The sequence below is a fragment of the Nuphar pumila genome, chromosome 5, assembly GCF_984573655.1.
Source record: "Nuphar pumila chromosome 5, dmNupPumi1.hap1.1, whole genome shotgun sequence".
NCBI classification, from domain to species: domain Eukaryota; kingdom Viridiplantae; phylum Streptophyta; class Magnoliopsida; order Nymphaeales; family Nymphaeaceae; genus Nuphar; species Nuphar pumila.
Genome location: NC_143253.1, coordinates 1,214,828 through 1,240,927, shown reverse-complemented (window position 1 = coordinate 1,240,927; position 26,100 = coordinate 1,214,828). Strand labels below are relative to the sequence as shown.

Here is a 26,100-nt window from a genome sequence, read left to right as displayed (position 1 = left end):
AGAAGAAAGTTATTTGTCATCACTGTCATGAACCGGGACACTACAGGCCACAATGTCCCAAACTTAAGGAGCTGAGAGAAAAAAGAGCTGCAATTTCTGGATCGGAGCCTAAAGATCAGGATGCACCAGTTTCCCTGGCCCAACTAATGGAGATCCTTCAGCCTCTCATCAAAGGTGCCTCTTCCTCATCTGAAGCTTCGACCGGCGCAGCAGCCTCATCTTTTTCTGATTTAGGTAAAATTTCTTGGCTTCTTGACTCTGGTGCATCTTTTCATATGACCCCAAATAATCAAAGTCTATCCAAATGTGTTAAAAATAAAACAAGTGTGTCAAAGGTCTTTACTGCTGATGGGACTTCTCTTGAAATAGAAGGAATAGGAGATTTTGAAAAAATTTATAAAACAAAAAATTTTTTTATTCCAGAAATTAGACATGTTCCCAAATTAAATTTAAATCTTTTATCTGTATCTCAAATTTCTGATTATGGGTGTAATATTTCTTTTTCTTCTCATGGTTGTTGGGTACAGGATCGCCAGTCAGGCAAGCTGATTGGGGAAAGCCATAGAGAAGGAGGACTCTATTACATGAATTTTTTGGAAATGCCGAAGAAAGCTTTTTGTTATAATATTCAAAAAATAGAGTTGGAACTGTGGCATAAGAGACTTGGTCACCCACATATAGCCAAAATCAAACATTTTCCAAATCTAGAAAAATTTTGTAACTCTGAATCATTTGATTGTAAAGATTGTATTCTCGGCAAAATGAAAAGATTACCATTTCAGAACAGAACCTTTTTCTCTTCAAGACCACTTGAATTAATACACTCGGATGTTTGGGGTCCTGCACCAGTAATTTCTAAAGGAGAATTTGTTTACTATGTTATTTTTGTCGATGATTTCTCCCGACATACGTGGATGTACTTTCTCAAACATAAGTCTGAAGTATTTTCATACTTTCAAACTTTTCATAATATGGTTAAAAACAAATTTCAAAATGATATTACTATTTTTCGCACAGATTCAGGGGGAGAGTTTTTATCCACAGATTTTCAAAATTATCTTAAATTGCATGGCATCACACATCAAAGATCTTGTCCTTATACACCTCAACAAAATGGACTGGCAGAACGAAAACATCGCCATATTATAGAAACCACTAGAACTTTATTAATAGCAAATCAAGTCCCTAAAGACTTTTGGGCAGAAGCTGCCTTAACTGCCACCTATCTCATTAATAGGATGCCATCTTCTTCGTTACAAAATATCACTCCCATTGAAAAACTTATGAACATTTCTCCAGACTACTCTAGATTAAGAATATTTGGGTGCAAATGTTTCATATTTACTGACAAAAATGATAAACTTTCTCCTCGTGCGATTCCCTGTGCCTTTTTAGGATATGCTGAAAACCAGAAAGGTTATAGATGTTTTGACTTCAAAAATAATAAACTATATGTGTCTAGAAATGTTTCCTTTCTTGAAAAGGAGAGCTTCTTTGATTTTAGAAAATTAAAAGACGTCACTGAGTACTCCTTTTTGCTAGATCTAACATCAACATCTGATGAATATGACCTTGATTGTAACTTTGATGATGATCCAAGAATTATTGATCTTAATGTTGAAAATGAAGAAGTTCATAGAGATACTAGTATTCAATATTCCAGGCGACAAGAGTCTAATACTCCATGTGCACTTGAGAAATATTCTAACATTCCAACTAGACAATCATCCCGAATCTCGAGGCCTCCAGAAAAGTTTGTATCATACGAGTCTTTCTCACCCACATATAGGGCAGTTATTGCATTAATTCACTCATATGAAGAACCATCCACATATTTTCAAGCAAAAAATGATATCAAATGGATAGAAGCCATGAAAGTTGAATTAGATGCACTTGAAAAGGCTTCTACATGGAATATTCAAGATCTTCCTCCAGGGAAGAAAACTATAGGATGTCGATGGGTTTATAAAATTAAAACCAAGAGTGATGGTACTCTTGAAAGATATAAAGCCCGTTTAGTAGCCAAAGGTTATGCCCAAGAATATGGGATTGATTATGAAGAAACCTTTGCTCCGGTGGCTCGTATGACTACTGTCCGAACCTTAATTGCCTTAGCTTCTATCAAAAAATGGTCTATTTTTCAAATGGATGTCAAAAATGCTTTTTTAAATGGAAAGCTAGTTGAAGAAGTATATATGGAACCCCCTCCTGGTCTAAGTATTCCTAAGGGTAAAGTCCTTCGCTTAGAAAAAGCTCTTTATGGACTTAAACAAGCACCAAAAGCTTGGTATGATAGGTTTAGTCGTGTTATGATTGATATTGGTTTTCAATTCTGTTTAACTGACACTGCTTTGTTTATTAAGAATTCTGATGCAGGGATCATTGTGCTTCTTCTCTATGTGGATGATATGATCATCACCGGAAGCGATAAACAGGGAGTTGAAACAATCAAAACACTTCTTAAATCTCATTTTGAAATGACTGATTTGGGCTTGTTAAGATATTTTTTAGTCATTGAAGTTGCTTATTCTCCTAGAGGATATTTATTATCTCAGACTAAATTTGCTTTTGATATTGTTTTCAGGTCTGGTATTACTGATGATAAGAAAGTTGACACTCCAGAAGTTGTTAATGTTAAAATGAAGATTGATGATGGAGAACTTCTTGCAGACCCTACTCCTTACAGACAGCTTGTCGGGGCACTTTCCTATCTATCCATTACCAGACCAGATATAGCACATGCTGTTCATACAGCAAGTCAATTTCAACATGCTCCTACTTCTGTTCATATGGGAGCAGTCATGCGTATTATCAGATACATCAAGTCCTCTCTTTCACGAGGACTTTTCTTATCTTCCTCCTCTTCTCTTGATTTAATTGCATATACTGATGCTGATTGGGGAGGTGATCCCAATAACAGACACTCAACCACTGGCTTTTGTGTCTTTTTAGGGGAATCATTAATCTCGTGGAGGTGTAAAAAGCAGCAGAAGGTATCTCTCTCATCCACCGAAGCTGAATACAGAGTCATGGCAACCACGACCATGGAAGTAGTTTGGCTCCGACGACTGCTTGCTGACATGGGAGTTGAAGCAACAAAGGCTTCACAAATGTGTTGTGACAACAAAAGTGCGATCTACATTGCCAGTAACAGAACATTCCACGAACGCACCAAACACATCGAAATGGATTGTCACTACGTCAGAGAGGAATATCTAAACGGGATAATTGATCTGCCATATGTCACTTCAGAATATCAGTTAGCAGACCTCTTTACAAAGCCTCTCGCTGCTCCCCGATTTCACTTTCTCTTAGACAAACTTTCGCTCATTGTACCGTAAGTTTGAGGGGGAGTGTTAAAATGTAAAACTGTACATATATGTATATATAATAATATTATATTATTATTATATATATATAAATACATTTTTAATTTCTTTCTTTTCTGTATTTTTTTTCCTTTATTTTTATTTTTTGTCTTTATGTCATCTAGTTCAGTTTGAACTAGAATGACGGTTGCTAGTCAAGTCCTGTCCAGACTTGACTAGCAATAGAGCTGTTGGACTGACACAGTCCAACAGCTCTTAATAGAGCTGTTGGACTGACACATTCCAACAGCTCTAAATAGAGCTGTTGGACTGTGCCCAACAGCTCTATTGAGTCCTCTTTCAGCTGTGTATATAAAGGGGTGCAGCCCCTCTTGTATTTGACTCCAATGCTTCTTAAGCAATTGGTTTTTCATATCAATAAAGAATACATTTTTATTTTTATTTTGTTTCCAGTTATACCCTTTTTAAGGGTTATGCTTTAGTGTCATTCTTGACACTTGCTCTTGTTAATCAAAGCTCGTGTTTCGAAGATCCCCATTTCATTTCACTTCTTTCCTCCTTTTTTCTTCTTCTTCCCTCCTCCTTCCTCTGTTCTTCTTTTTCTTCCCTCCTCCTTCCTCTGTTCTTCTTTAACTCCGCCTGTGTAGTTATACACTGCCGGTCCCAAGCCCGGATAAAGGAGGAGGGTTGCGGTAGGCCTGTGACAGCCAGCATAAAAACTTTGTCATATCCTATGAAAATGAACCAATATGAGAATTTCGTTGGGGCGTTCCCTACTGAGCGACGCGCTGTACTCTCTAGGCCCGGAGGCAGTGATAAATGTGCAAGGGTTGCTAGGTCGTCGCCCAGAAGCGACGCGTCACACCGGCGCCCGGGTGTGGTGTCAAATAGGCAAGGGTTCCCTCACTTTGTTGGACGGGTGGGGGTAAAGAAGTTAGTCCAAGACCATAAAATTAGGTTAGCCACTTGGAACATAGGGTCTTTAACTGGTAAGTTGGTAGAGTTAGTAGATGTTATGTGTAGGAGAAAGATTGATATTTTATGTCTTCAAGAGACCAGATGGGTAGGTGAGAAAGCTAAAGTGATAGAACCTTGGGGATATAAGATTTGGTATACAGGAATAAATAGGAATAGGAATGGAGTAGGGATTGTTATGAGTCGTCAGTTTATAGATAATGTAGTTGAGGTCCGTAGGAAGGGTGATAGAATTTTACTTATTAAATTAGTATTAGGTACGGATATTATTAATATTATTAGTGTTTATGCACCTCAAGTAGGTTTAGATGATTCCATTAAGCATCAATTTTGGGAAGATTTAGATGGAGTAGTACAAGAGACATCTTATGGAGAAAAGCTTTTCATCGGCGGTGACCTTAATGGACATGTAGGCATTAGTAGGGATGGATTTGAGAATATCCATGGAGGCTATGGTATAGGAGAAAGAAATGAAAGTGGAGAAAGGATTTTAGATTTTTGTTTGTCCTATGATATGATCTTAGCAAACACTTGGTTTAGGAAGAGGGAGTCTCACCTAGTAACATTTAAAAGTGGGGTTAATACGAGTCAGATAGATTTTTTCCTACTTAGAAAGAGAGATAGGGGTTGTTGCATCGATTGTAAGGTTATACCAGGAGAAAGTGTAGCTACACAACATAGAGTCTTAATTTTAGATCTTAGAATTAGACAATGCCGCAAAAGGGATAGACATAGGATAGATCCTAGAATTAAGTGGTGGGCACTGGAAGGAGCTAAACAAGGAATGTTTGTAGAGCAGGTAGTTAAGGAAGTTGATTGGTGTCTCGAGGAGGATTCAGAATCAATGTGGAATAAGATAGCGGGTGGTATGAGAAAAGTAGCTAAGGAGGTATTGGGTGAGTCTAAAGGCGGTGCACCACTAGGTAAGGATACATCATGGTGGAACGAGGATGTCAAATTAGCTATTAAGGTTAAAAGAGAGTGTTATAGAAATCTAAGTAAGAGTCGTGATAATGAGAATTTGGAGAAGTATATGATAGCAAAGAAGGAAGCTAAAAAAGTTGTTCGAAACGCGAGGGCTAAGGTATATAAGGAGGTTTATGACAAGTTGGATACCAAAGAAGGCGAGAAGGATATTTATAGGCTTGCAAAGATGAGAGATAGGAAATCGAAGGATTTGGGTATGGTTAGATGTATCAAAGATGAAACGCAAAGGGTTTTAGTCAAAGATGAGGAGATTAAGGAGAGATGGAAAGATTATTTTGATAAGCTATTTAATGATAGTCATGCTCAAGATCTTGGAGACTTCTCCATTCCTTTTCATGAGATAAATCGTGACTTCATGCGCAAGATTCAAAAGAAAGAAATTGCAGAGGCTTTGAAGAAAATGAAATCAAGAAGGGCAGTTGGCCCAGATGGTATACCTATCGAGGCTTGGAAATGCTTGGGAGAGAAAGGTTTAGAATGGTTGACAAATCTTTTTAACTTGATTTGGCGAACAAATAAGATGCCTAATGAGTGGAGGAAGAGTACTTTGGTGCCTTTATATAAGAATAAGGGTGATATACAAGATTGCACAAACTATCGTGGTATAAAACTCATGAGTCATACTATGAAACTTTGGGAGAGGGTGATTGAGTCTAGGTTGAGGAAGGTTGTCATGATATCGGAGAATCAATTTGGTTTTATGCCTGGAAGATCAACTATGGAAGCTATACATCTTCTTAGACAACTTATTGAAAGATATAGAGAGAGGAACAAAGATTTGCATATGGTTTTTATTGATTTAGAGAAGGCATACGATAGAGTACCTAGGGACGTTCTCTGGTGGACAATGATGAAGAAAGGTGTTTCTCTCAAGTACATTAGTATAATTAAAGATATGTATGAAGGAGTAGTAACCAATGTCCGCACTTGTGGAGGGGTGACAACCAATTTCCCGATAACGGTTGGGTTACATCAAGGATCTGCTTTAAGCCCTTTCCTATTTGCGATAGTGATGGATGAGCTTACGAGATCAATTCAAGAAAATGTACCGTGGTGTATGTTGTTTGCTGATGATATTGTTTTGATTGATGAGTCTAGAGCTGGGGTTAATGCTAAGTTAGAATTATGGAGACAGACATTGGAAGCTAGAGGTTTTAAGTTGAGTAAGAGTAAGACTGAATATATGGAATGTCGGTTTAGTAAGCAACGAAGTAGTGATGGGAGTGTAGTGAAGCTTGGTGAGCAAGATATACCGGTGAATGATTATTTCAAATATTTGGGATCCATCATTCAAAAGTATGGAGAAATTGATGGAGATGTAAATCATAGGATAAAGGTTGGGTGGATGAAATGGAAAAGTGCTACTGGAGTGCTGTGCGATCGTAGAATGCCATTGCGGTTGAAGGGAAAGTTTTATAGGACGACTATTAGACCCGCTTTACTATATGGTACGGAATGTTGGGCTGCCAAGAGACATCATATTCAAAAAATGAGTGTAGCTGAGATGCGGATGCTTAGATGGATGTGTGGAAATACAATAAAAGATAAGATTCGGAACGAAGAGATACGTAAGAAGGTAGGTGTTGCACCCATTGAAAATAAGATGCGAGAGAATCGTTTACGGTGGTTTGGACATATTCGGCGAAGGCCTAATGATGCTCCAGTTAGAAGGTTGGAGAAATGGGAAAATATATTAGTTAAAAGAGGTCGGGGTAGGCCTAGGAAGACTTGGATGGAGATGATAGGAAAGGATATGAATGCTTTGAACCTCACCGAGGACATGGCGTTGGATAGAAATGATTGGAGGAAAAGGATTCATGTGGAAGACCCAAAATGAATTTCTTTTTTGGTTCATATCGCTGACCCCAATTGTTTTGGGATGAAGGCGTAGTTGTTGTTGTTTGTTGTTGCTCCTTTTCTTCTTCTTCCCTCCATTGTTCTTTTCTTCTTTTTCTTCCTCTGTGCAATTAATTGAATGTGCGTGTGATTATGTATGTACATGTAATTGACTATGTATGTGTTGGTTTTTGCAAAGATTGTGTATATCAAATTGTGAATGTTAGTTTGTGTTATTATTTTAAAATAGTTTTTTGATAGGTGTATACGCATGTAATGAAATGTGTATGAGTAGGTTTGTACATGTACATAACTACATATAAAGATTGTGTATGTGCATGTAATCTATTGTGTATGTGTAGGTTTATAATTTTGTATAAAAAGATTGTTAATGTGAATTTGTGACTTTTAGTTTGTCATTAGATCATGGAAATTAAAAATAAGTTTAAGCATTTTTGTTGGTGAGACAGTATAGATAATTAGATATGCATTATTATGTGCTCTAGTGCTTGAAAAATTAGATAATTTTTCATTGAACGTGCATATTTTATTTGTTAGATACTTAGATAGATCAAGTTGTTTTATTCATGTTATTACATGTTATTCTCATAATTTTCGGTATTTATTTGATATTTTCTATTTTTTATTGGTTGTTGCTTCATAAATAAAACATTTTATTTATTTATTTGTATTTTTAGATATTTTTGAAGTTTTAAAAATATTTTTTTAGACTTATGCTTTATGCCTTGAGGCTTATGCCTTGTTTCATATTGGGAGCACTTCGCTACTCCTCAATGCTTTTCACAACATTGGTAAAGAGTCAAAACATGTATCTCAACTCTTATAACTGGCAGTTGCCTTGAAGAAGATTAGGTAGCACAGTTTGAAGGTTTGGTGTATGCATCATACTCCGATTTCTTGCTTTCCAAGTTTATAGAGACTAAAATTTCATGTTCTTATTTACCAGCATGATATTCATTGCACCCCAGAAAGCACAAGATCTAATGAAAAGGAAAAAAAGTTGCAGCATCCAATTTTCCATGAGTTTCACCACAAAAACAACAAAGCTACTGAATAATAATCATCTACTGTGCAAACCAAACCACCCAATCTAGGAAAAATAAAAGAAAATATCATTCAACATACAATTAACAGCACAATGAACCAAGGATTTGAACAATCACAACCACAGGACTAATCAAGTTGTCTTTGTTCCCATTTCCACCTATCCTAGACTATATCCTGCAAGGAGCCCTTTTTTCCGAATGTCTGCTGATCCAGTACTAAATGGCATGGCTATTTGCAGCTTCAAACTCTGATTAAAGGAAGCTCATAAAATTGGGGTTTATTGAAGTGTCGTCCTTGGCAGAGCTCAAGATAGAGCCTACCGCTTCTCCAAACCTAAACATTCTTTTCACGTATTATACATTCAGAGAAGAACTTTCCAGTTTTAGCCTTCTAATTATACTGTAAACATTTGTTTCTTAATTGAGTCAGATTCAGAAGAAATAGATCCACATACAAATCTAAGTCTGATTCAATACATCCAAGTCCACTCCCACAAAGTAAATCCATTTTTTTATCCCCGAGGTTTTGTTAAATTGTACATATGTAAATAATATATATATATATATTCTCATTTTACCTTTAAAATTTTTTCTTTTTTGTATCTAGTTCAAAATGAACTAAAAGGCTGGTCAGTCAACTAAAAGTTGACTAGTCTTGGAGCCATTGGAGCTAGTCCAACCACTACAAATGTAGTGTTGTAAGTATCATACCATATCATATGTCACACGGACTCGGCTAAAGGGTTGCCGCACCGTGTCGACACGCACGGACTCGGGTGCGGCTTCGGACTCGGCCCGGACTCGGTCAACGCCGAGTCGGACTCGGTCAACGAGTCCGGGCCGAGTCCGTCCACATTTTGGACTCGGTCAACTTTGACCGAGTCCAAAATTGTCCATTTCGAGTTTTAAATTATGTTTTGGATCCGGATCGGGTCGGGTCCAAACCCGACCCAGATCCAATTTTTTTGGCAGCCGAACCCTAAAAGGGGTTTATCGACAGGGAGAGGGGCTTACCCTCTCGATTTTGCCTCTCCCCCTTAGCCCCTGCAGCTTTCTCCTGCAACCACGCCGGCGATCCGAACTCCGGCGACAGGCAGCCACCGTCTCCCCCTCCGTCAGGTATGTCGACCCTCCTGCACCCTCTGCTCGTAGCCTCCCTCCTTGCACCCTTTGCAGCCAGAAGAGGGGCTCGGCCCCCCTCCCTGCACCCTCTGCTCGCAGGGGAGGGGCTCGGCCCCCCTCCCTGCACCCTCGGCTCGCAGGGGAGGGGCTCGGCCCCTCCCTGCACCCTCTGCTCGCAGAGGAGGGGCTCGGCCCCCCTCCCTGCACCCTCTGCTCGCAGAAGAGGGGCTCGGCCCCCCTCCCTGCACCCTCTGCTCGTAGGGGAGGGGCTCGGCCCCCCTCCCTGCACCCTCGATTTGCAGGGGAGGGACTCGGCCCCCCTCCCTGCACCCTCTGCTCGCAGATTATTTTGGCAGTATATTATAAATAATTATAATATTTAAAATATATATATTTATAATATATATATATATATAGCCGAGTCCCCGTGTCCAAATTTTTTGGAATTGCGCCGCACCCGTGTCGCACCCGCACCCGCACCCGTGTCATACATATTGTTACTTTGTTGTGTATTGTACCTGTATCGGGTGTATCATACGATACAGGCCTGTATCGTACTGTATGGTAGGGTACATTTTTTTTTAACGTATTTCATAAACTTGGTTATTTTGTTTATGTGTGGCATTGTTCTTGTGAGATATGCATGCAATATTATCTATGATTCTATATTAGTTGATGTTTGATGATGTCTTACGTAGCTCATAAAGATATAAATGTGATTTTATGGTTGTATTTTGTGCAATTTATCATTGTTTCATTTGTTATGATTTTTTTAAAATTTTTGCTGATTTTTTCTGATTTTTTGAATTTTTTAATTAAAATTTTATGATACATTTATGGTATGATAAAGTGTTACTTTGGGCCTGGCCGATGCGAGTAACAATACGATACTTACAACCTTGGCTCCAACGACTCTATTGAGTCTCCTCTTTCCTCTTATCTATTGTATATAAATAGGGGTCACCCCCTCTTCAAATGTAATGCTTCTAGAATTTTGATGATTAAAAAAATATTTATTTTGAAGTCTTCTTATGAATACCCCTTGTGTGGGTTTTCGTAGTGTGCCCTTTTGTGAACACTTGTTGTGCTTGTTCTCTTAAATCCTTGGAGGACATATTGTGTGTGATTGGAAGACTTGTTTCTTTATATTGTATCAGAGCAAGGTTGCTCTTGAGGATTGCTTGTTGCCTTGTTTTTCGTGCTCGTGGGAGAAAGAAAGATTTTCTTGGTGATTCAAGTGTTCGTGTAATTGTTCAAGCATAGATCATTAGCTAGTGTGATCGTGGTGGTGTGCTTGTGCTATTTTTCTCTCTTTTCTCATATATTTTCTTCTCTCATCTCTCTTTATTTATTTCTTTCTTTTTGTAAGAATGGATGACAATGAGAAAGTCACTATCATACCCATGAAATTCAATGATATTAATTTTGTAATGGGGTATTCAATAATGAAGCACCACATATGGGGAAAGGGATTGTGGGGATTAATTGATGGTTCCAATCCGGGGCCTAAACTAGTCCTCACAAACGTAGAGAACGAAAAAGTACCTTTTAAGTACTTTTTACAGACGGTGAGAAGGCTAAGATACTAGCTTCTTATGAAAAAAAGTAGAAAGAGTGAAGAATAGGGCACACCAAGATTATGTCTTGGCTAATCAATAGCACAGATATTAAAAAGTGCTCTAATCTCACAAAATTTGAGCATGCCGACAACGCATGAAAATACCTTAAGAATATGTATTCCGTTAAAGATATTGCACATGTGTTCAATAACTTCAATTTACAAAACAAAGTTTGGACAACGACTTAAAAAGACAAAAATATTAGGAAATACCATAATGAATTGTTCGAACTTTGAAAAAAATTATTTATTATTGAGCCTAATTGGCATTGCCCGGAAGATATGTAACTCCGGCAAAAACAATTTGATGCAAAACATTTCTATCAATTTATAAATGGTTTAAGAATGGAGTTAGAGAGTACTAAATCAGCTATTCTCCATAGAGGGAAAATTCTCTCTGTTGTTGACACTATTAAAGAATTGAGTATAAAAGATAATAGGTTAAGAGGACATTCTTTGAAAAATGAAGACGACTCCGTTTTAGTCGTCTCTAGACCCAGAAACTACATACACCCTTACAAGTCACCTCATTGGAAACAAGAGAATGAATATCATAACAAGGCTTATTGGAAACAAGACAATGAATATGATAAGAAAAAGATTATTTGTTATAATTGTCACGAGTCGGGACACTAAACCTCAATATCCTAGATTTAGAAAGAGGGAAGAAAAGGTGGCTTCGATTGGTTCGTTTCAAGAATCAAATGAAACCAACAATTCTCATGATGCATCCGTATTATGGAGATTCTCCAACCTCTTCTTAAAGGAGCATTTTTTTCAAATGGAGCATCAACTGGAGTTACGGTTTTTTCTTTCTCCGGTCCTGGTAAAACTCCAGAGCTTCTTGACATTGGTGCTTCTTTTCATATGACCCCAAATCACAAAATTTTATCTGAATGTCATATTAACTCAAGCATATCAAATGTTTTCATGGCCGATGGTACATCTCTTGAAATAAAAGAAATTGAAAATTTTGAAAATAATTTGCAAGATTTTAAAAAGTTTATTATTCTAAAAGTTAAATCTTTTGTTAGTTTCTCAAATATCTGACCATGGATGTAATGTTTCCTTCTCTTCTGATGGTTGTTAGGTGCATGATCGCCAATCAGGGAAGCTAATTGGAGAAGGCCATAGAGAAGGAGGCCTCCACTACATAGATTTTTTTGAAATACCTAAGGATACCTTTTGTTGCAATGTTCATAAAATTGACTTGGATTTATGGCACAAACGTCTTTGCCATCTTAATGTATCCAAAATTCAATACTTTTCAAATCTGAAAAAAAAAATTGCAATTCTGAAAATTTTAAGTGTAAAGATGGTATCATTGGTAAAATAAAGAGATTACCATTCCATGAAAGAACTTTTATTTCCTCTAGACTGCTTGAGTTAATATATTCTAAGATGACTTCTCTAGGCATACTTGGATCTACTTCCTTAAGCATAAGTCTGAACTCTTCTTACATTTTCAAATATTCCACAGCTTAGTAAAAAATAAATTTAAAAATGACATTTCTATCATTCACATTGATTCAAGAGAAGAATTCTTATCAAAAGGATTTAAAAATTATCTAAATCTACGTGACATCACACATCAAAAATCTTGTCCTCACACATCACAACAAAATGGTTCGGTTAAACGAAAACACAGACGTATTATAGAAACAACTAGAACTTTACTAATAGCAAACCATTTTTGGGCTGAAGCAACTCTAACTGCCACATATCTTATTAATAAAATGCCATCTTCTTCTTTGAAAAGCATAACATCAGTTGAAAAACTTTTTAAATTAGCTCTTGATTACTCTAGATTGAGAGTTTTTTTATGCAAATGTTTTATTTTTACTAACAGAAATGATAAACTCTCACCTCGAGCTATTCTCTTTGCTTTTTTAGGTTATGCAGACAACCAGGTTATCCATGCTTTGATCCCAAAAGTAAAAAATTGTATTTTCAAGAAATGTGTCTTTTTTAGAAAATGAAAGTTTTTTTGACTTTGAAAATGCTCAGGAAGTAGTTGAGTATTCCTTTTTATTTTATTTGCTTCTAAATTATGACCATCAATATGATTTTAATGATGGCATTGATATAATAGATGAGTGTAATCTTGATAATGGTCCTATAATTAACGAAGAACATTATCATAGGAACCAAAACTATATGCAGTATTCTAGGCGTAAGGATTCAAATCACCCATGTGCACTAGAAAAATATGCTAAACAATCTGAAGTTCAAACCAGAAGGTCATCTAGGATCTCTAAACCACCTGGGAAGTTCACATCCTATGACTCATTTTCCCAAAATACAAAGCTTTCATTGTATTAATCCATTCATAGGTAGAACCTTTAACCTATTCTCAAGCTAAAAACATTTTGAGTTAGACGAAGCCATAAGGATAAAGTTAAAAGCTTTAGAAAAAAGCTAATACTTGGACCATTCAAGATGTCTCATAAGGAAAAAAACATATAGGTTGTAGGTAGGTATATAAAATCAAAACCAAGAGTGATGGAACTCTTGAGAGATATAAAGTCAAATTGGTTGCCAAAGGCTATTCCCAATAATATGGCATAGACTACAAAGAAACCTTTGCACCAGTTGCCAAAATGACTACTGTTAGGACTCTAGTAGCCTTAGCATCGGTTATAAAATATCCTATATTCCAAATGGATGTCAAAAATATTTTTCTTAATGAAAACTTAGTTGAAGAAGTCTATATGGAGGCACCTCCTAGTATAATGTTCCTAAGGGTAAATCTCTTCCTCTGAAAAAGGCCCTTTATGGTCTTAAACAAGACCCAAAAGTTTGGTACGACAGGTTTAGTTATGTTATGATTGATATTGGATTCAGATATTGTTTTGACACTGCCTTGTTTGTTAAGATTTTTGATGCAAGTATTATTATCTTACTTCTCTATGTGGACGACAAGATCATCACCGGAGGAGACAAACAGAGAGTTGAAAATATTAAAAAACTTCTTAAAAAATATTTTGAAATGACTGATTTAGTATTTTTAAAATATTTTTTAGGAATTGAAGTTGCTTACTCTCCTAGAGGGTATTTATTATCTCAATCTAAGTTTGTTTTTTATATTGTTTTCAGGTCTGAAATCACAGATGATAAGAAAGTTGATACTCCTGAGATTGCCAACACCAAAATGCAAATTGATGATGGAGAACCTCTTGAAGACCCCATTCCTTACAAACAACTCATTGGAGCACTCTCTTATCTTTCAATTACTAAGACTGATATAACGCACGTTGTACACACAACTAGTTAATTTCAGTATGCTCCCACTTTTGTTCACATGGGAGCAATCATGCACATTATTAAATATATTAAAAATTCACTTTCTCGAGGACTTTTTCTGTCAGCTTCATCATTACAACAACAACAACTACTACGCCTTCATCCCAAAACAATTGGGGTCAGCGATATGAACCAAAAAAGAAATTCATATTGGGTCTTCCACATGAATCCTTTTCCTCCAATCATTTCTATCCAATGCCATGTCCTCGGTGAGGTTCAAAGCATTCATATCCTTTCCTATCATCTCCATCCAAGTCTTCCTAGGCCTACCCCGACCTCTTTTAACTAATATATTTTCCCATTTCTCCAACCTTCTAACTGGAGCATCATTAGGCCTTCGCCGAATATGTCCAAACCACCGTAAACGATTCTCTCGCATCTTATTTTCAATGGGTGCAACACCTACCTTCTTACGTATCTCCTCGTTCCGAATCTTATCTTTTATTGTATTTCCACACATCCATCTAAGCATCCGCATCTAGCTACACTCATTTTTTGAATATGATGTCTCTTGGCAGCCCAACATTTCGTACCATATAGTAAAGCGGGTCTAATAGTCGTCCTATAAAACTTTCCCTTCAACCGCAATGGCATTCTACGATCGCACAACACTCCAGTTGCACTTTTTCATTTCATTCACCCAACCTTTATCCTATGATTTACATCTCCATCAATTTCTCCATACTTCTGAATGATGGATCCCAAATATTTGAAATAATCATTCACTGGTATTTCTTGCTCACCAAGCTTCACTACACTCCCATCACTACTTCGTTGCTTACTAAACCGACATTCCATATATTCAGTCTTACTCTTACTCAACTTAAAACCTCTAGCTTCCAATGTCTGTCTCCATAATTCTAACTTAGCATTAACCCCAACTCTAGACTCATCAATCAAAACAATATCATCAGCAAACAACATACACCACGGTACATTTTCTTGAATTGATCTCGTAAGCTCATCCATCACTATCGCAAATAGGAAAGGGCTTAAAGCAGATCCTTGATGTAACCCAACCGTTATCGGAAAATTGGTTGTCACCCCTCCACAAGTGCGGACATTGGTTACTACTCCTTCATACATATCTTTAATTATACTAATGTACTTGAGAGAAACACCTTTCTTCATCATTGTCCACCAGAGAACGTCCCTAGGTACTCTATCGTATGCCTTCTCTAAATCAATAAAAACCATATGCAAATCTTTGTTCCTCTCTCTATATCTTTCAATAAGTTGTCTAAGAAGATGTATAGCTTCCATAGTTGATCTTCCAGGCATAAAACCAAATTGATTCTCCGATATCATGACAACCTTCCTCAACCTAGACTCAATCACCCTCTCCCAAAGTTTCATAGTATGACTCATGAGTTTTATACCACGATAGTTTGTGTAATCTTGTATATCACCCTTATTCTTATATAAAGGCACCAAAGTACTCTTCCTCCACTCATTAGGCATCTTATTTGTTCGCCAAATCAAGTTAAAAAGATTTGTCAACCATTCTAAACCTTTTTCTCCCAAGCATTTTCAAGCCTCGATAGGTATACCATCTGGGCCAACTGCCCTTCTTGATTTCATTTTCTTCAAAGCCTCTGCAATTTCTTTCTTTTGAATCTTGTGCATGAAGTCACGATTTATCTCATGAAAAGGAATGGAGAAGTCTCCAAAATCTTGAGCATGACTATCATTAAATAGCTTATCAAAATAATCTTTCCATCTCTCCTTAATCTCCTCATCTTTGACTAAAACCCTTTGCGTTTCATCTTTGATACATCTAACCATACCCAAATCCCTCGATTTCCTATCTCTCATCTTTGCAAGCCTATAAATATCCTTCTCGCCTTTTTTGGTATCCAACTTGTCATAAACCTCCTTATATACCTTAGCCCTAGCGTTTCGAACTACTTTTTTAGCTTCCTTCTTTGCTATCATATACTTCTCCAAATTCTCATTATCACGACTCTTAGATTTCTATAACACTCTCTTTTAACCTTAATAGCTAAATTGACATCCTCGTTCCACCATGATGTATCCTTACCTATTGGTGCACCGCCTTTAGACTCTCCCAATACCTCCTTAGCCACTTTTCTCATGCCACCCGCTATCTTATTCCACATTGATTCTGAATCCTCCTCGAGACACCAATCAACTTAACTACCTGCTCTACAAACATTCCTTGTTTAGCTCCTTTCAGTGCCCACCACTTAATTCTAAGATCTATCCTATGTCTATCTATTTTGCGGCATTGTCTAATTCTAAGATCTAAAATTAAGACTCTATGTTGTATAGCTACACTTTCTCCCGGTATAACCTTACAATCGATGCAACAACCCCTATCTCTCTTTCTAAGTAGGAAAAAATCTATCTGACTCATATTAACCCCACTTTTAAATGTTACTAGGTGAGACTCTCTCTTCCTAAACCAAGTGTTTGCTAAGATCATATCATAGGACAAACAAAAATCTAAAATCTTTTCTCCACTTTCATTTCTTTCTCCTATACCATAGCCTCCATGGATACTCTCAAATCCATCCCTACTAATGCCTACATGTCCATTAAGGTCACCGCCGATGAAAAGCTTTTCTCCATAAGATATCCCTTGTACTACTCCATATAAATCTTCCCAAAATTGATGCTTAATGGAATCATCTAAACCTACTTGAGGTGCATAAACACTAATAATATTAATAATATCCGTACCTAATACTAATTTAATAAGTAAAATTCTATCACCCTTCCTACGGACCTCAACTACATTATCTATAAACTGACGACTCATAACAATCCCTACTCCATTCCTATTCCTATTTATTCCTGTATACCAAATCTTATATCCCCAAGGTTCTATCACTTTTGCTTTCTCACCTACCCATTTGGTCTCTTGTAGACATAAAATATCAATCTTTCTCCTACACATAACATCTACTAACTCTATCAACTTACCAGTTAAAGACCCTATGTTCCAAGTGGCTAACCTAATTTTATGGTCTTGGACTAACTTCTTTACCCCCACCCGTCCAACAAAGTGAGGGAACCCTTGCCTATTTGACACCACACCCGAGCGCCGGTGTGACGCGTCGCTTCTGGGCGACGACCTAGCAACCCTTGCCCATTTATCACTGCCTCCGGACCTAGAGAGTACAGCGCGTCGCTCAGTAGGGAACGCCCCAACGAAATTCTCATATTGGTTCATTTTCATAGGGTATGACTAAGTTTTTATGCTGGCTGTCACAGGCCTACCGCAACCCTCCTCTTTTATCCGGGCTTGGGACCGGCAGTGTATAACTAAACCCGGATAAAGGAGGAGGGTTGCGGTAGGCCTGTGACAGCCAGCATAAAAACTTAGTCATACCCTATGAAAATGAACCAATATGAGAATTTCGTTGGGGTTGTCAGCTTCATCATTATTAGATTTAATTGCTTACACTGATGCTGACTGAGGTGATCCCAATAACAGATACTCAACTACGAGTTTTTGTGTGTTTTCAAGTGAATCTTTGATTTCATGGTGATTCAAGAAGCAACAGAAGGTTTCTCTTTCATCAATCGAAGCTGAATATCGAGCAATGACAACTAAAACCATTGAGGTGGTATGGCTCAAAAGGTTATTGGTTGATATTAGAGTTCAACTAACTGGTGCATCGCACATGTATTGTAACAACAAGAGTACGATCTATATTGCCAACAATCATACCTTTCATAAACAAACTAAATATATTGAAATGGATTATCACTATCTTCGAGAAGAGTATCTTCATGGGACTATAGATATGCCTTATGTGGCATCGGAATATCAGTTATCACTTTCTTTTAGACAAACTTTCAGTTATTATACTGTAAGTTTGAAGGGGAGTGTTAAATTATACATATGTATATAATATATATAATATTATATATATATATATATTTTCTCATTTTACCTTTTTTAGTTTTTCTTTTTTTATCTAGTTCAAAATGAACTAGAAGGATGACTAGTCAATTAAAAGTTGACTAGTCTTGGAGGCGTTGGAGCTTAGTTGAACAACTACAAATAGGGCCGTTGGACTAGCTCCAATGACTATTGAGTCTCCTCTCCCCTCTCATCTCTTGTATATAAATAGGGGTCACCCCCTCTTCAAATGTAATGCTTCTTGCATTTTGATGATTAATAAAATATTTATTTTTTAAGTCTTCTTGTGAATACCTCTTGAGTGGGTTTTGGTAGTATGCCCTTTTGTGGACACTTGTGCTTGTTCTCTTGAATCCTTGGAAGACATATTGTGTGTGATTGAAAGACTCTTGTTTCTTTATAGGTTTTGTAGAAGGTAAGGTGAGATGCGCAGAAACCAAGGTAGAGAGAGAGAGAGGGAGAGACGGTTGCACAATAAGAGAACTTGTTAATCCATATTAGGGCTGCTGTCTATGTTAAATAGAGAGAGGCCAAAAGAATAAATTACATCTAAGTCCCTTATTAGATAAAAATTTCAAATAACCTTCAAACTAAGAATATTTAAACTTAAACCACCTATTCTCAACAAACTTAAAACCTCTTAATCTCAACACTCCCCCTCAAGCTGGAGCATAGATATCAATCATGCTCAGCTTGTCACAACATTTTGAGAAATTTGGTCTCGCCAGGGCTTTGGTAAAAACATCAGCTACTTGATCTTCGGAAGATACATGATCGGTGCAGATATACCCAGCCTGAACCAAGTCGCGAACATAGTGACAATCAACTTCAATATGTTTAGTCCTTTCATGAAACACTGGGTTGTTGGCAATATATGTAGCAGCCCTATTGTCACACATCATCAACATAGGTAGGGATACTTTCTCCTGAAGCTCGGTCAAGACTAATTTCACCCACATAATCTCAGTTGCAGTATGGGTCATTGCTCGGTATTCAGATTCAGCACTCGACCTGGCTACAATGGTTTGTTTCTTACTCCTCCAGGTAATAAGATTTCCTCCCACAAACACACAAAATCCAGATGTTGACTTCCTATCTTCATCAGATCCTACGTAATTTGCGTCAGTGTAAGCAACAACGTCAAAAGATGGATTTCGTTTAAACAACAAACCTTTACCAGGAGATGACTTCAAGTACCGAAGAACCATCATAGCTGCATCCCAGTGAACTTTTGTAGGTTTGTCCATGAACTGACTAATTTTACTCACGGCTAATGAAATGTCAGGTCTAGTAACAGTCACATATAGCAACTTACCCACCAAGGATCTAAAGCTGGCACTATCCACATAGTCAGACTTCTCATCGAACATGTGAGTTTTGGGATCCATTGGAATATTAGCTGGCTTAGCTCCTAGCATTTCAGTCTCTTTTAATAAGTCCAACACATATTTTCTTTGAGACAACACTAAGCTCTCTTTGTTTCTTGCAACCTCGATACCCAGAAAATATCGAAGGTGACCAAGATCTTTAGTAACAAAGTGTTTCTGAAGATGATCTTTAGTTGCAGAAATGTCTTGGGCACTGCTCCCTGTTAATATGATATCATCGACATATACCACCATAACAACAATTCCAGCACTGGTTTTCTTGATAAACAAGGAGTGATCTGAAGCTGACCTGACAAATCCAAAACTCGACATTACCTCAAATAATTTGTGAAACCATGCCCGCAGACTCTGCTTCAGACCATAAATAACCTTCTTCAACTTGCACACCTTCTGACACTCCCCCTGAACCTCGAAGCCTGGGGGTTGTTGCATGTAGACAGTTTCATGCAAATCCCCATACAAAAAGGCATTCTTGACATCCACCTGAAACAGGGGCCATCCATGGTGCACAACAACAGAAAGAACGAGACAAATAGTGCCAAGACGAGCAACTGAGGAGAAAGTTTCAAAAAAGTCAACACCATAAGTCTGAGTGTAGCCTTTTGCAACCAACCGGGCTTTGTACCGTTCAATCGACCCATTCGAGTTATATTTAATGCTATATACCCATTTGCAGCCTACAATATCTACATCTGTGGGAGGATCAACCAAGTCTCAAGTGTCTCGAGACCATAGGGCATCCATCTCATCACGCATAGCCTGCATCCAGTTGGAGTCGACTAGAGCTTGACTCTGATGAAGCGGAACAGAGGAGGCAGACAGAGCAGAAATAAAATTCTTCATAGATGCCCCAAGATTAACTTATGAAACAAATTGCGAGATGGGATAAAGAGTGCACTGTCTCTTTCCCTTGCGCAAAGCAATGGAAAGATCATCATCAGAAGTAGGGACAACAGTATGCTCAGAAATACTTACCTGAGGAGAAGGAGCTAATGGCGGCATGGAGGTACCCTGTGAGTGTATACTATGGGAGGGTTTCGGAAGCGAGACACACCAGACGATGGATCCAAGGACTGAGGAGGAAGCGACTCTAACGGAAAGGGAGGAATCGGCAGAGGAAGGATATCACCAAGGCTCTCCTGTAATCTTGGAGTAGTACTTGAAAAATAAGGAATAGACTCAAAGAAGGTAACGTCTGCACTGACATACTCTTTATGAGATATAGAGTCGTAGCAGCGATATCATTTTTGGTTCTTAGGATACCCAAGGAAAACACATTTAATAGACTGCGCAACAAGTTTATCTCGATCAGGACCCAGCTTATGCACAAAACACACACATCCAAAAACTTTAGGGTGGATAGGGAAGAGCGGAGCCTCTGGATGGAGAATTTGAATTGGGATCTGGTCTTCTACAGATCTTGACGACATGCGATTTATAAGAAAACCGGCTGTCAAAACTGCATCGCCCCAGTATGAAGCAGGCATATTGGATTGAATCATAAGGCACCGAGCAACATTGAGGATTTGTCTATGTTTCCTCTCAGCCACCCCATTTTGCTCGAAGGTATGGGGACATGTAAATTGAGGTTGAATCCCATTAGCAGAATAGAATTGAAGTAAGTCTTTGGATTTGAACTCAAGAGCATTATCAGTGCGAACAGTTTTAACACATACATCAAATTGAGTTTTTATCTCCGCAATTAAAGATTTAAGAATGACAGGACCTTGAGACCGATCTTTTAACAGGAACACCCACGATAACCTTGAGAAGTCATCAACAATAACTAGATAATAACGACACTGAGACCTATTAGGAATCCTACTCGGACCCCACAGATCGACATGAAGAAGATCAAACAATCATTGACTTGACGGACTCTGACTGGAGGGAAAAGAGCTTCAACAATGTTTTCCCAATTGACATGTTTCACACTGAAAAGAAATTGAAGGAGGTATATGAGGAATGACACGACGAAGTTTTGTCACTAGAAGGTGACCCAAACGATGATGCCACAATAGAGGACTTGAGGATGATGTAACAACAGAATAGGCCGAAACCTCTGGTTGGTGTAGGTAATACAGACCACCTTCCTTATAGCCGCCACCAATCCTTCTCCCCGTCAGCAAGTCCTGAAAGGTGCACCCCATAGGATAAAAAATCACTCTACAATTCAACTCTTTTGTCATTCGACTGACGGATAATAAATTCTGTGGAAACGAAGGAGCATGAAGAATATGTGACAATTGAAGAGTAGGGGAAATAGACATGTTTCTCTGCCCTACAATTGGGGAAGAGCTGCCATCAGCAAGAAATACCCCTTTTTGACCAGTCACAAGTTTTAAACTCAAAAAGTTACTCGAATTTCCGCACAAGTGTCTGGACGCTCCAGAATCAATGATCCACCTACCACCTTGACCAGATAGGCCATCACCTGCCGAGGACACAACCTCCGCAACAAAAGACTTCGAAGTGGATGAGCGTAAACCAAGGAGCTCGTCATATTCAGCCCTGCTAAGAGTTACATAATCATTGGAGGAATCTGCATCTGATTTAACCACTTGAGCCATAATATACAATATTGGGCTTGATTCACAAAATGCAGGAGCAACCACACGCGCACACCCACAATCAACTACGAACCCGACTATATCAAGTTTTTGACTTCACCAATGAAATCTGAGAAACACGACCGTCGACTGTTCAGATCCAAACTTCAAATATAATTTTAAAGAAACTTGACCAAAACCTTCCACCTCAACAAAGGATGGCTATAGGTTGCATATCAAGATCACACATCCAACACGATAAAGATGTGTCTGATTCATGCCCGAAACAGTAGAATTATTCAACCTCCACTCTACCACTATTGACACGCTTTGAGGACAAATTCAGCTCAGTTGATTCAGTAGGAGTTGCCTGGCTTTCAGACTATCACACGTCAGGCAAGTCCACTTCTACACAGTTTTCCATACCAGAGATAAAATCTGGACAGCCTTCAAGTGACACAGGGAATAGCGTGTGTTACCATCACACATCAGCCACTACGACAACCAATAGCAGTACTCAACACAGATTCCCACGACAAAAGAAAAGGTTCCCACAAACAAAATATTTTTCCACACAGCAGGGAATCACGCCTGTTGCTTCCACAAAAAAAAATTATATTAACATGCTGCCTTCACAGCACACACGTTCCGGCCAAAAAGATCACGAGACAGCAGGGAATCACGACTGTTGATATTCATATTCTAAAATCGAACAACCGAATAGGATCTGAGATGAACTCAACACCCAGATTCACGACCAACAATAATATGAGCACGCAGAAACTAGAAATCACGACAGCTGCTCACCAAATAGAATCTGAGATGAACTCAGCACCCAGATTCACAACTAGCGATAACATGAGCACGCAGAAAAATAGAACTCACGCCAGCTGAAACAAAATCAGTTTCACAACTTTTGCACAACACTCGTATTTATCAACATGGATATAGATATTCACGACAGCTGCTCCCAGCCACATAAATCACGACAGCCAAAACAAAATCAGTTTCATGACTTTTGCACAACACTCGTACTTATCAACATGGATATAGATATTCACCGTAACCATTAAATCTGATTACAGATCTGAGTCATGACATTTGTCAGATCTCAGATCTGTATCACTTATTTCGAAACAAAGATCGATCACACATTTTCCGTAATTACTAGAACTTGGCGCAGAATACGAGATCACGCTCCCAAGGTCGACTGCTCTGATACCATGTAGAAGGTAAGGTGAGATGCGCAGAAACTAAGGTAGAGAGAGAGAGAGACGGCTGCACAATAAGAGAACTTGTTAATCTATATTAGGGTTGTTCTCTATGTTAAATAGAGAGAGGCCAAAAGAATAAATTACATCTAAGTCCCTTATTAAATAAAAATTTTAAATAACCTTCAAACTAAGAAGATTTAAACTTAAACCACCTATTCTCAACAAACTTAAAACTTAAAACCTCTTAATCTCAACAGGTTCCTTGTTATTTCACACACACATACATACTCCATGTATATATATATAGATGAAAACCTCAAAAAGTAAAGCATAGAATTGGAAATAAATTATTTTCCATATGTACATCAGTACACGTAAATAGACGAAAAAAAAAATATATCTGGCTTAAAGAGGTCATTCCCCTATTTTGCACATTAGCAAGGAGTATGACCAAGCACTCTTAATTCTAAACTCACTTCACTGCACAACAATTTAATTAAAAAGTTATCATTCGTAGGAAGACTACAATGACAGAAAAGAATGCAGAAAGAAAGAAAACAAGTTATATTACTACTTGTGGAGAATCATGCATGTGGATGCAGGAAGAACTCTTTTGCCTTTGGACGGCGCAGACATATAAGACCTTTGGAACAAGGCAAAGGTAAGCAATCAGCAGCCGGTCCCAATTGCATGGATGGAGTTTGTTAGCAAAACTTCTGCAACATATGGAAGAACTCTAATAGAGCTAGGAGAGCATTGAAATAATATATTCAAATCTCAAAGATATTTCCTAAAATATTGAGATAAGAAAACCTTCAAAAGTGACGATTTTATGGGTATCAACCCAACAATTCCTATAAAGCATAAACACATAAAGGCATTATAATTCCTCAGAAGTTTCATGCAGAACTAACATTTCCATCCAACATGAATAAGAAAGAAAATTTTCTTGTAGAAGGCAAGATAAGTGAGATGCATTTTCATGCAAAAGATATGAAAGTCACAATGACCTGCAGGGGACTCAAAGAAACTGGAATACTTTTCTTGTCACTTCCAATATTATTGGTAAGAGGTAGAAGCCGCCTGATAACTGATCCGGAGCCTATCACAATATTTGCTGCAAAAAAACAGGGGAGCTATCAGCAACTACAACTACCAATTTAAGCTAATATCAGATTACCTGCATTCATTTACTAGGAGAACCCAGATAACATGCAATCACGATAACTTTAAAGAGGAGGAATACTAGCAGAAATCTAAATATTGGACTAGCACTTAAACTGGGATACAAGAACCTTTCTATTTGCATTTGCAAAAGCATATTCTACTTTTTCCTGGCACCAGTAATTCTGGCATAAGCTTGCCAGATTTTCTCTTTTTTAAAATAAGATCTATCATTGAAAAAGAATAATATATATAGGTTAAGGACCATTTTTTTTTTGAAGGGGACCTAAAATTTTTATGTTACTACCAGATTATCATGTCCACCAAAAACAATGCATGAGAGCCGAGAGGTAAAAAAACACAGGGAATAAGCTCTCCGAAATGAGGCATCAACAAATTTAGAATGTTTGAGAAATGCTAAAATGAGCATAATTGGTGCTGAAAAAAAGTATGACAAAGATATAAATAAAGCATCTATATGGAACACAGTTTGATTCTTGAACTGTAAAATGCTTTGCACATCCCTTCACACACATTTACTTGCATAGGAATGCTGCATGGGAAAGCTATACACATGCAAGCACCAAATGGTATTAGAAAACATGAAGATATAGAATATGTGAAATGAAACAAGATATGCATAATCACAATGCCAACAAAGGGCTACACAAGTGCACAAATACAATATGGTCTCTAATAGACCGATTATAGTCTCATAAAAGAGATATCTAAACCACAAACTTCAATAGAACACAATGTAAAAATAATGATCTTTGTATTCTCAACAAATATGCTTAGAAAAGCATATCGTTACATTTACAAGAGGCTCTATTTATAAAGCAATACATGTAGTTTAAAAAGGAGAAAAGGGAGGCAGTCCAACGGTCAGAATTATGACCGTTGGTCCAATCAGTCAACACTGATTTACATACTAAAATAAAACAAAAAAAACAAAAAACAAAAAAGACTGTATGATCCCTATTGGACTGTATATATTAAAATACATAAAAGATCAAAATACCCCTGATATATATAGATGTGCAATGTATTTTAACACTCTCCCTCAAACTTACGGTGAGATCACCGAAAGTTTGTTAAGTAAAAATAAAAAACGTGGTAAAAAGAAGAGCTTTGGTGAAGAAGTCCGCAATCTGAAATTCGAACTGAACATATGACAAAGTAATCGTCCCCTTCAAGTATTCTTTTCGAACATAATGACAATCCATTTTAAAATGTTTTGTTCATTAATGAAATGTGTGATTACTGGCTATGTATATGTCACTTTTGTTATCAAAGCATAACTTTGAAAGTTCTGAAATATCAACACCCAAATCTGAAAGTAACGATCTCTTCCACGTGACCTCAGTTGTTGCTATAATCATTGCCCTATATTCAGCTTCTATGAAAGATAAAAACACTTTTTGATACTTTTTGCATTTACAGGAAATGAGAGAATCACCTAAAAACACGCAAAAACCCGTAGTTGAGTATCAGTTATTGGGATATTCTTCCCGATCAAAATCAGTATAAGTAATAAGATTTAAAGATGAAGAAGAGGATAAGAATAACCCTTTAAATATAGTCTTCTTGATGTATCAAATTATTCTTAACACGACACTCATGTGAGCTGACATAGGCGCATGCTCAAACTGATTT

At 37.6% G+C, this 26,100-nt stretch overlaps 1 protein-coding gene across 1 annotated transcript in view; it reads right to left on the bottom strand.

Moving 5' to 3' along the window:
* LOC149836403 (uncharacterized) overlaps positions 1-26,100 on the bottom strand; it is a 43,774-nt gene that overhangs the window by 4,840 nt on the left and 12,834 nt on the right. The window contains exon 4 of the mRNA XM_090005318.1: positions 24,291-24,397. Within this exon, the coding sequence (XP_089861444.1) occupies positions 24,291-24,397 (107 nt within the window). The remainder of the gene's footprint in view (positions 1-24,290; positions 24,398-26,100) is intronic.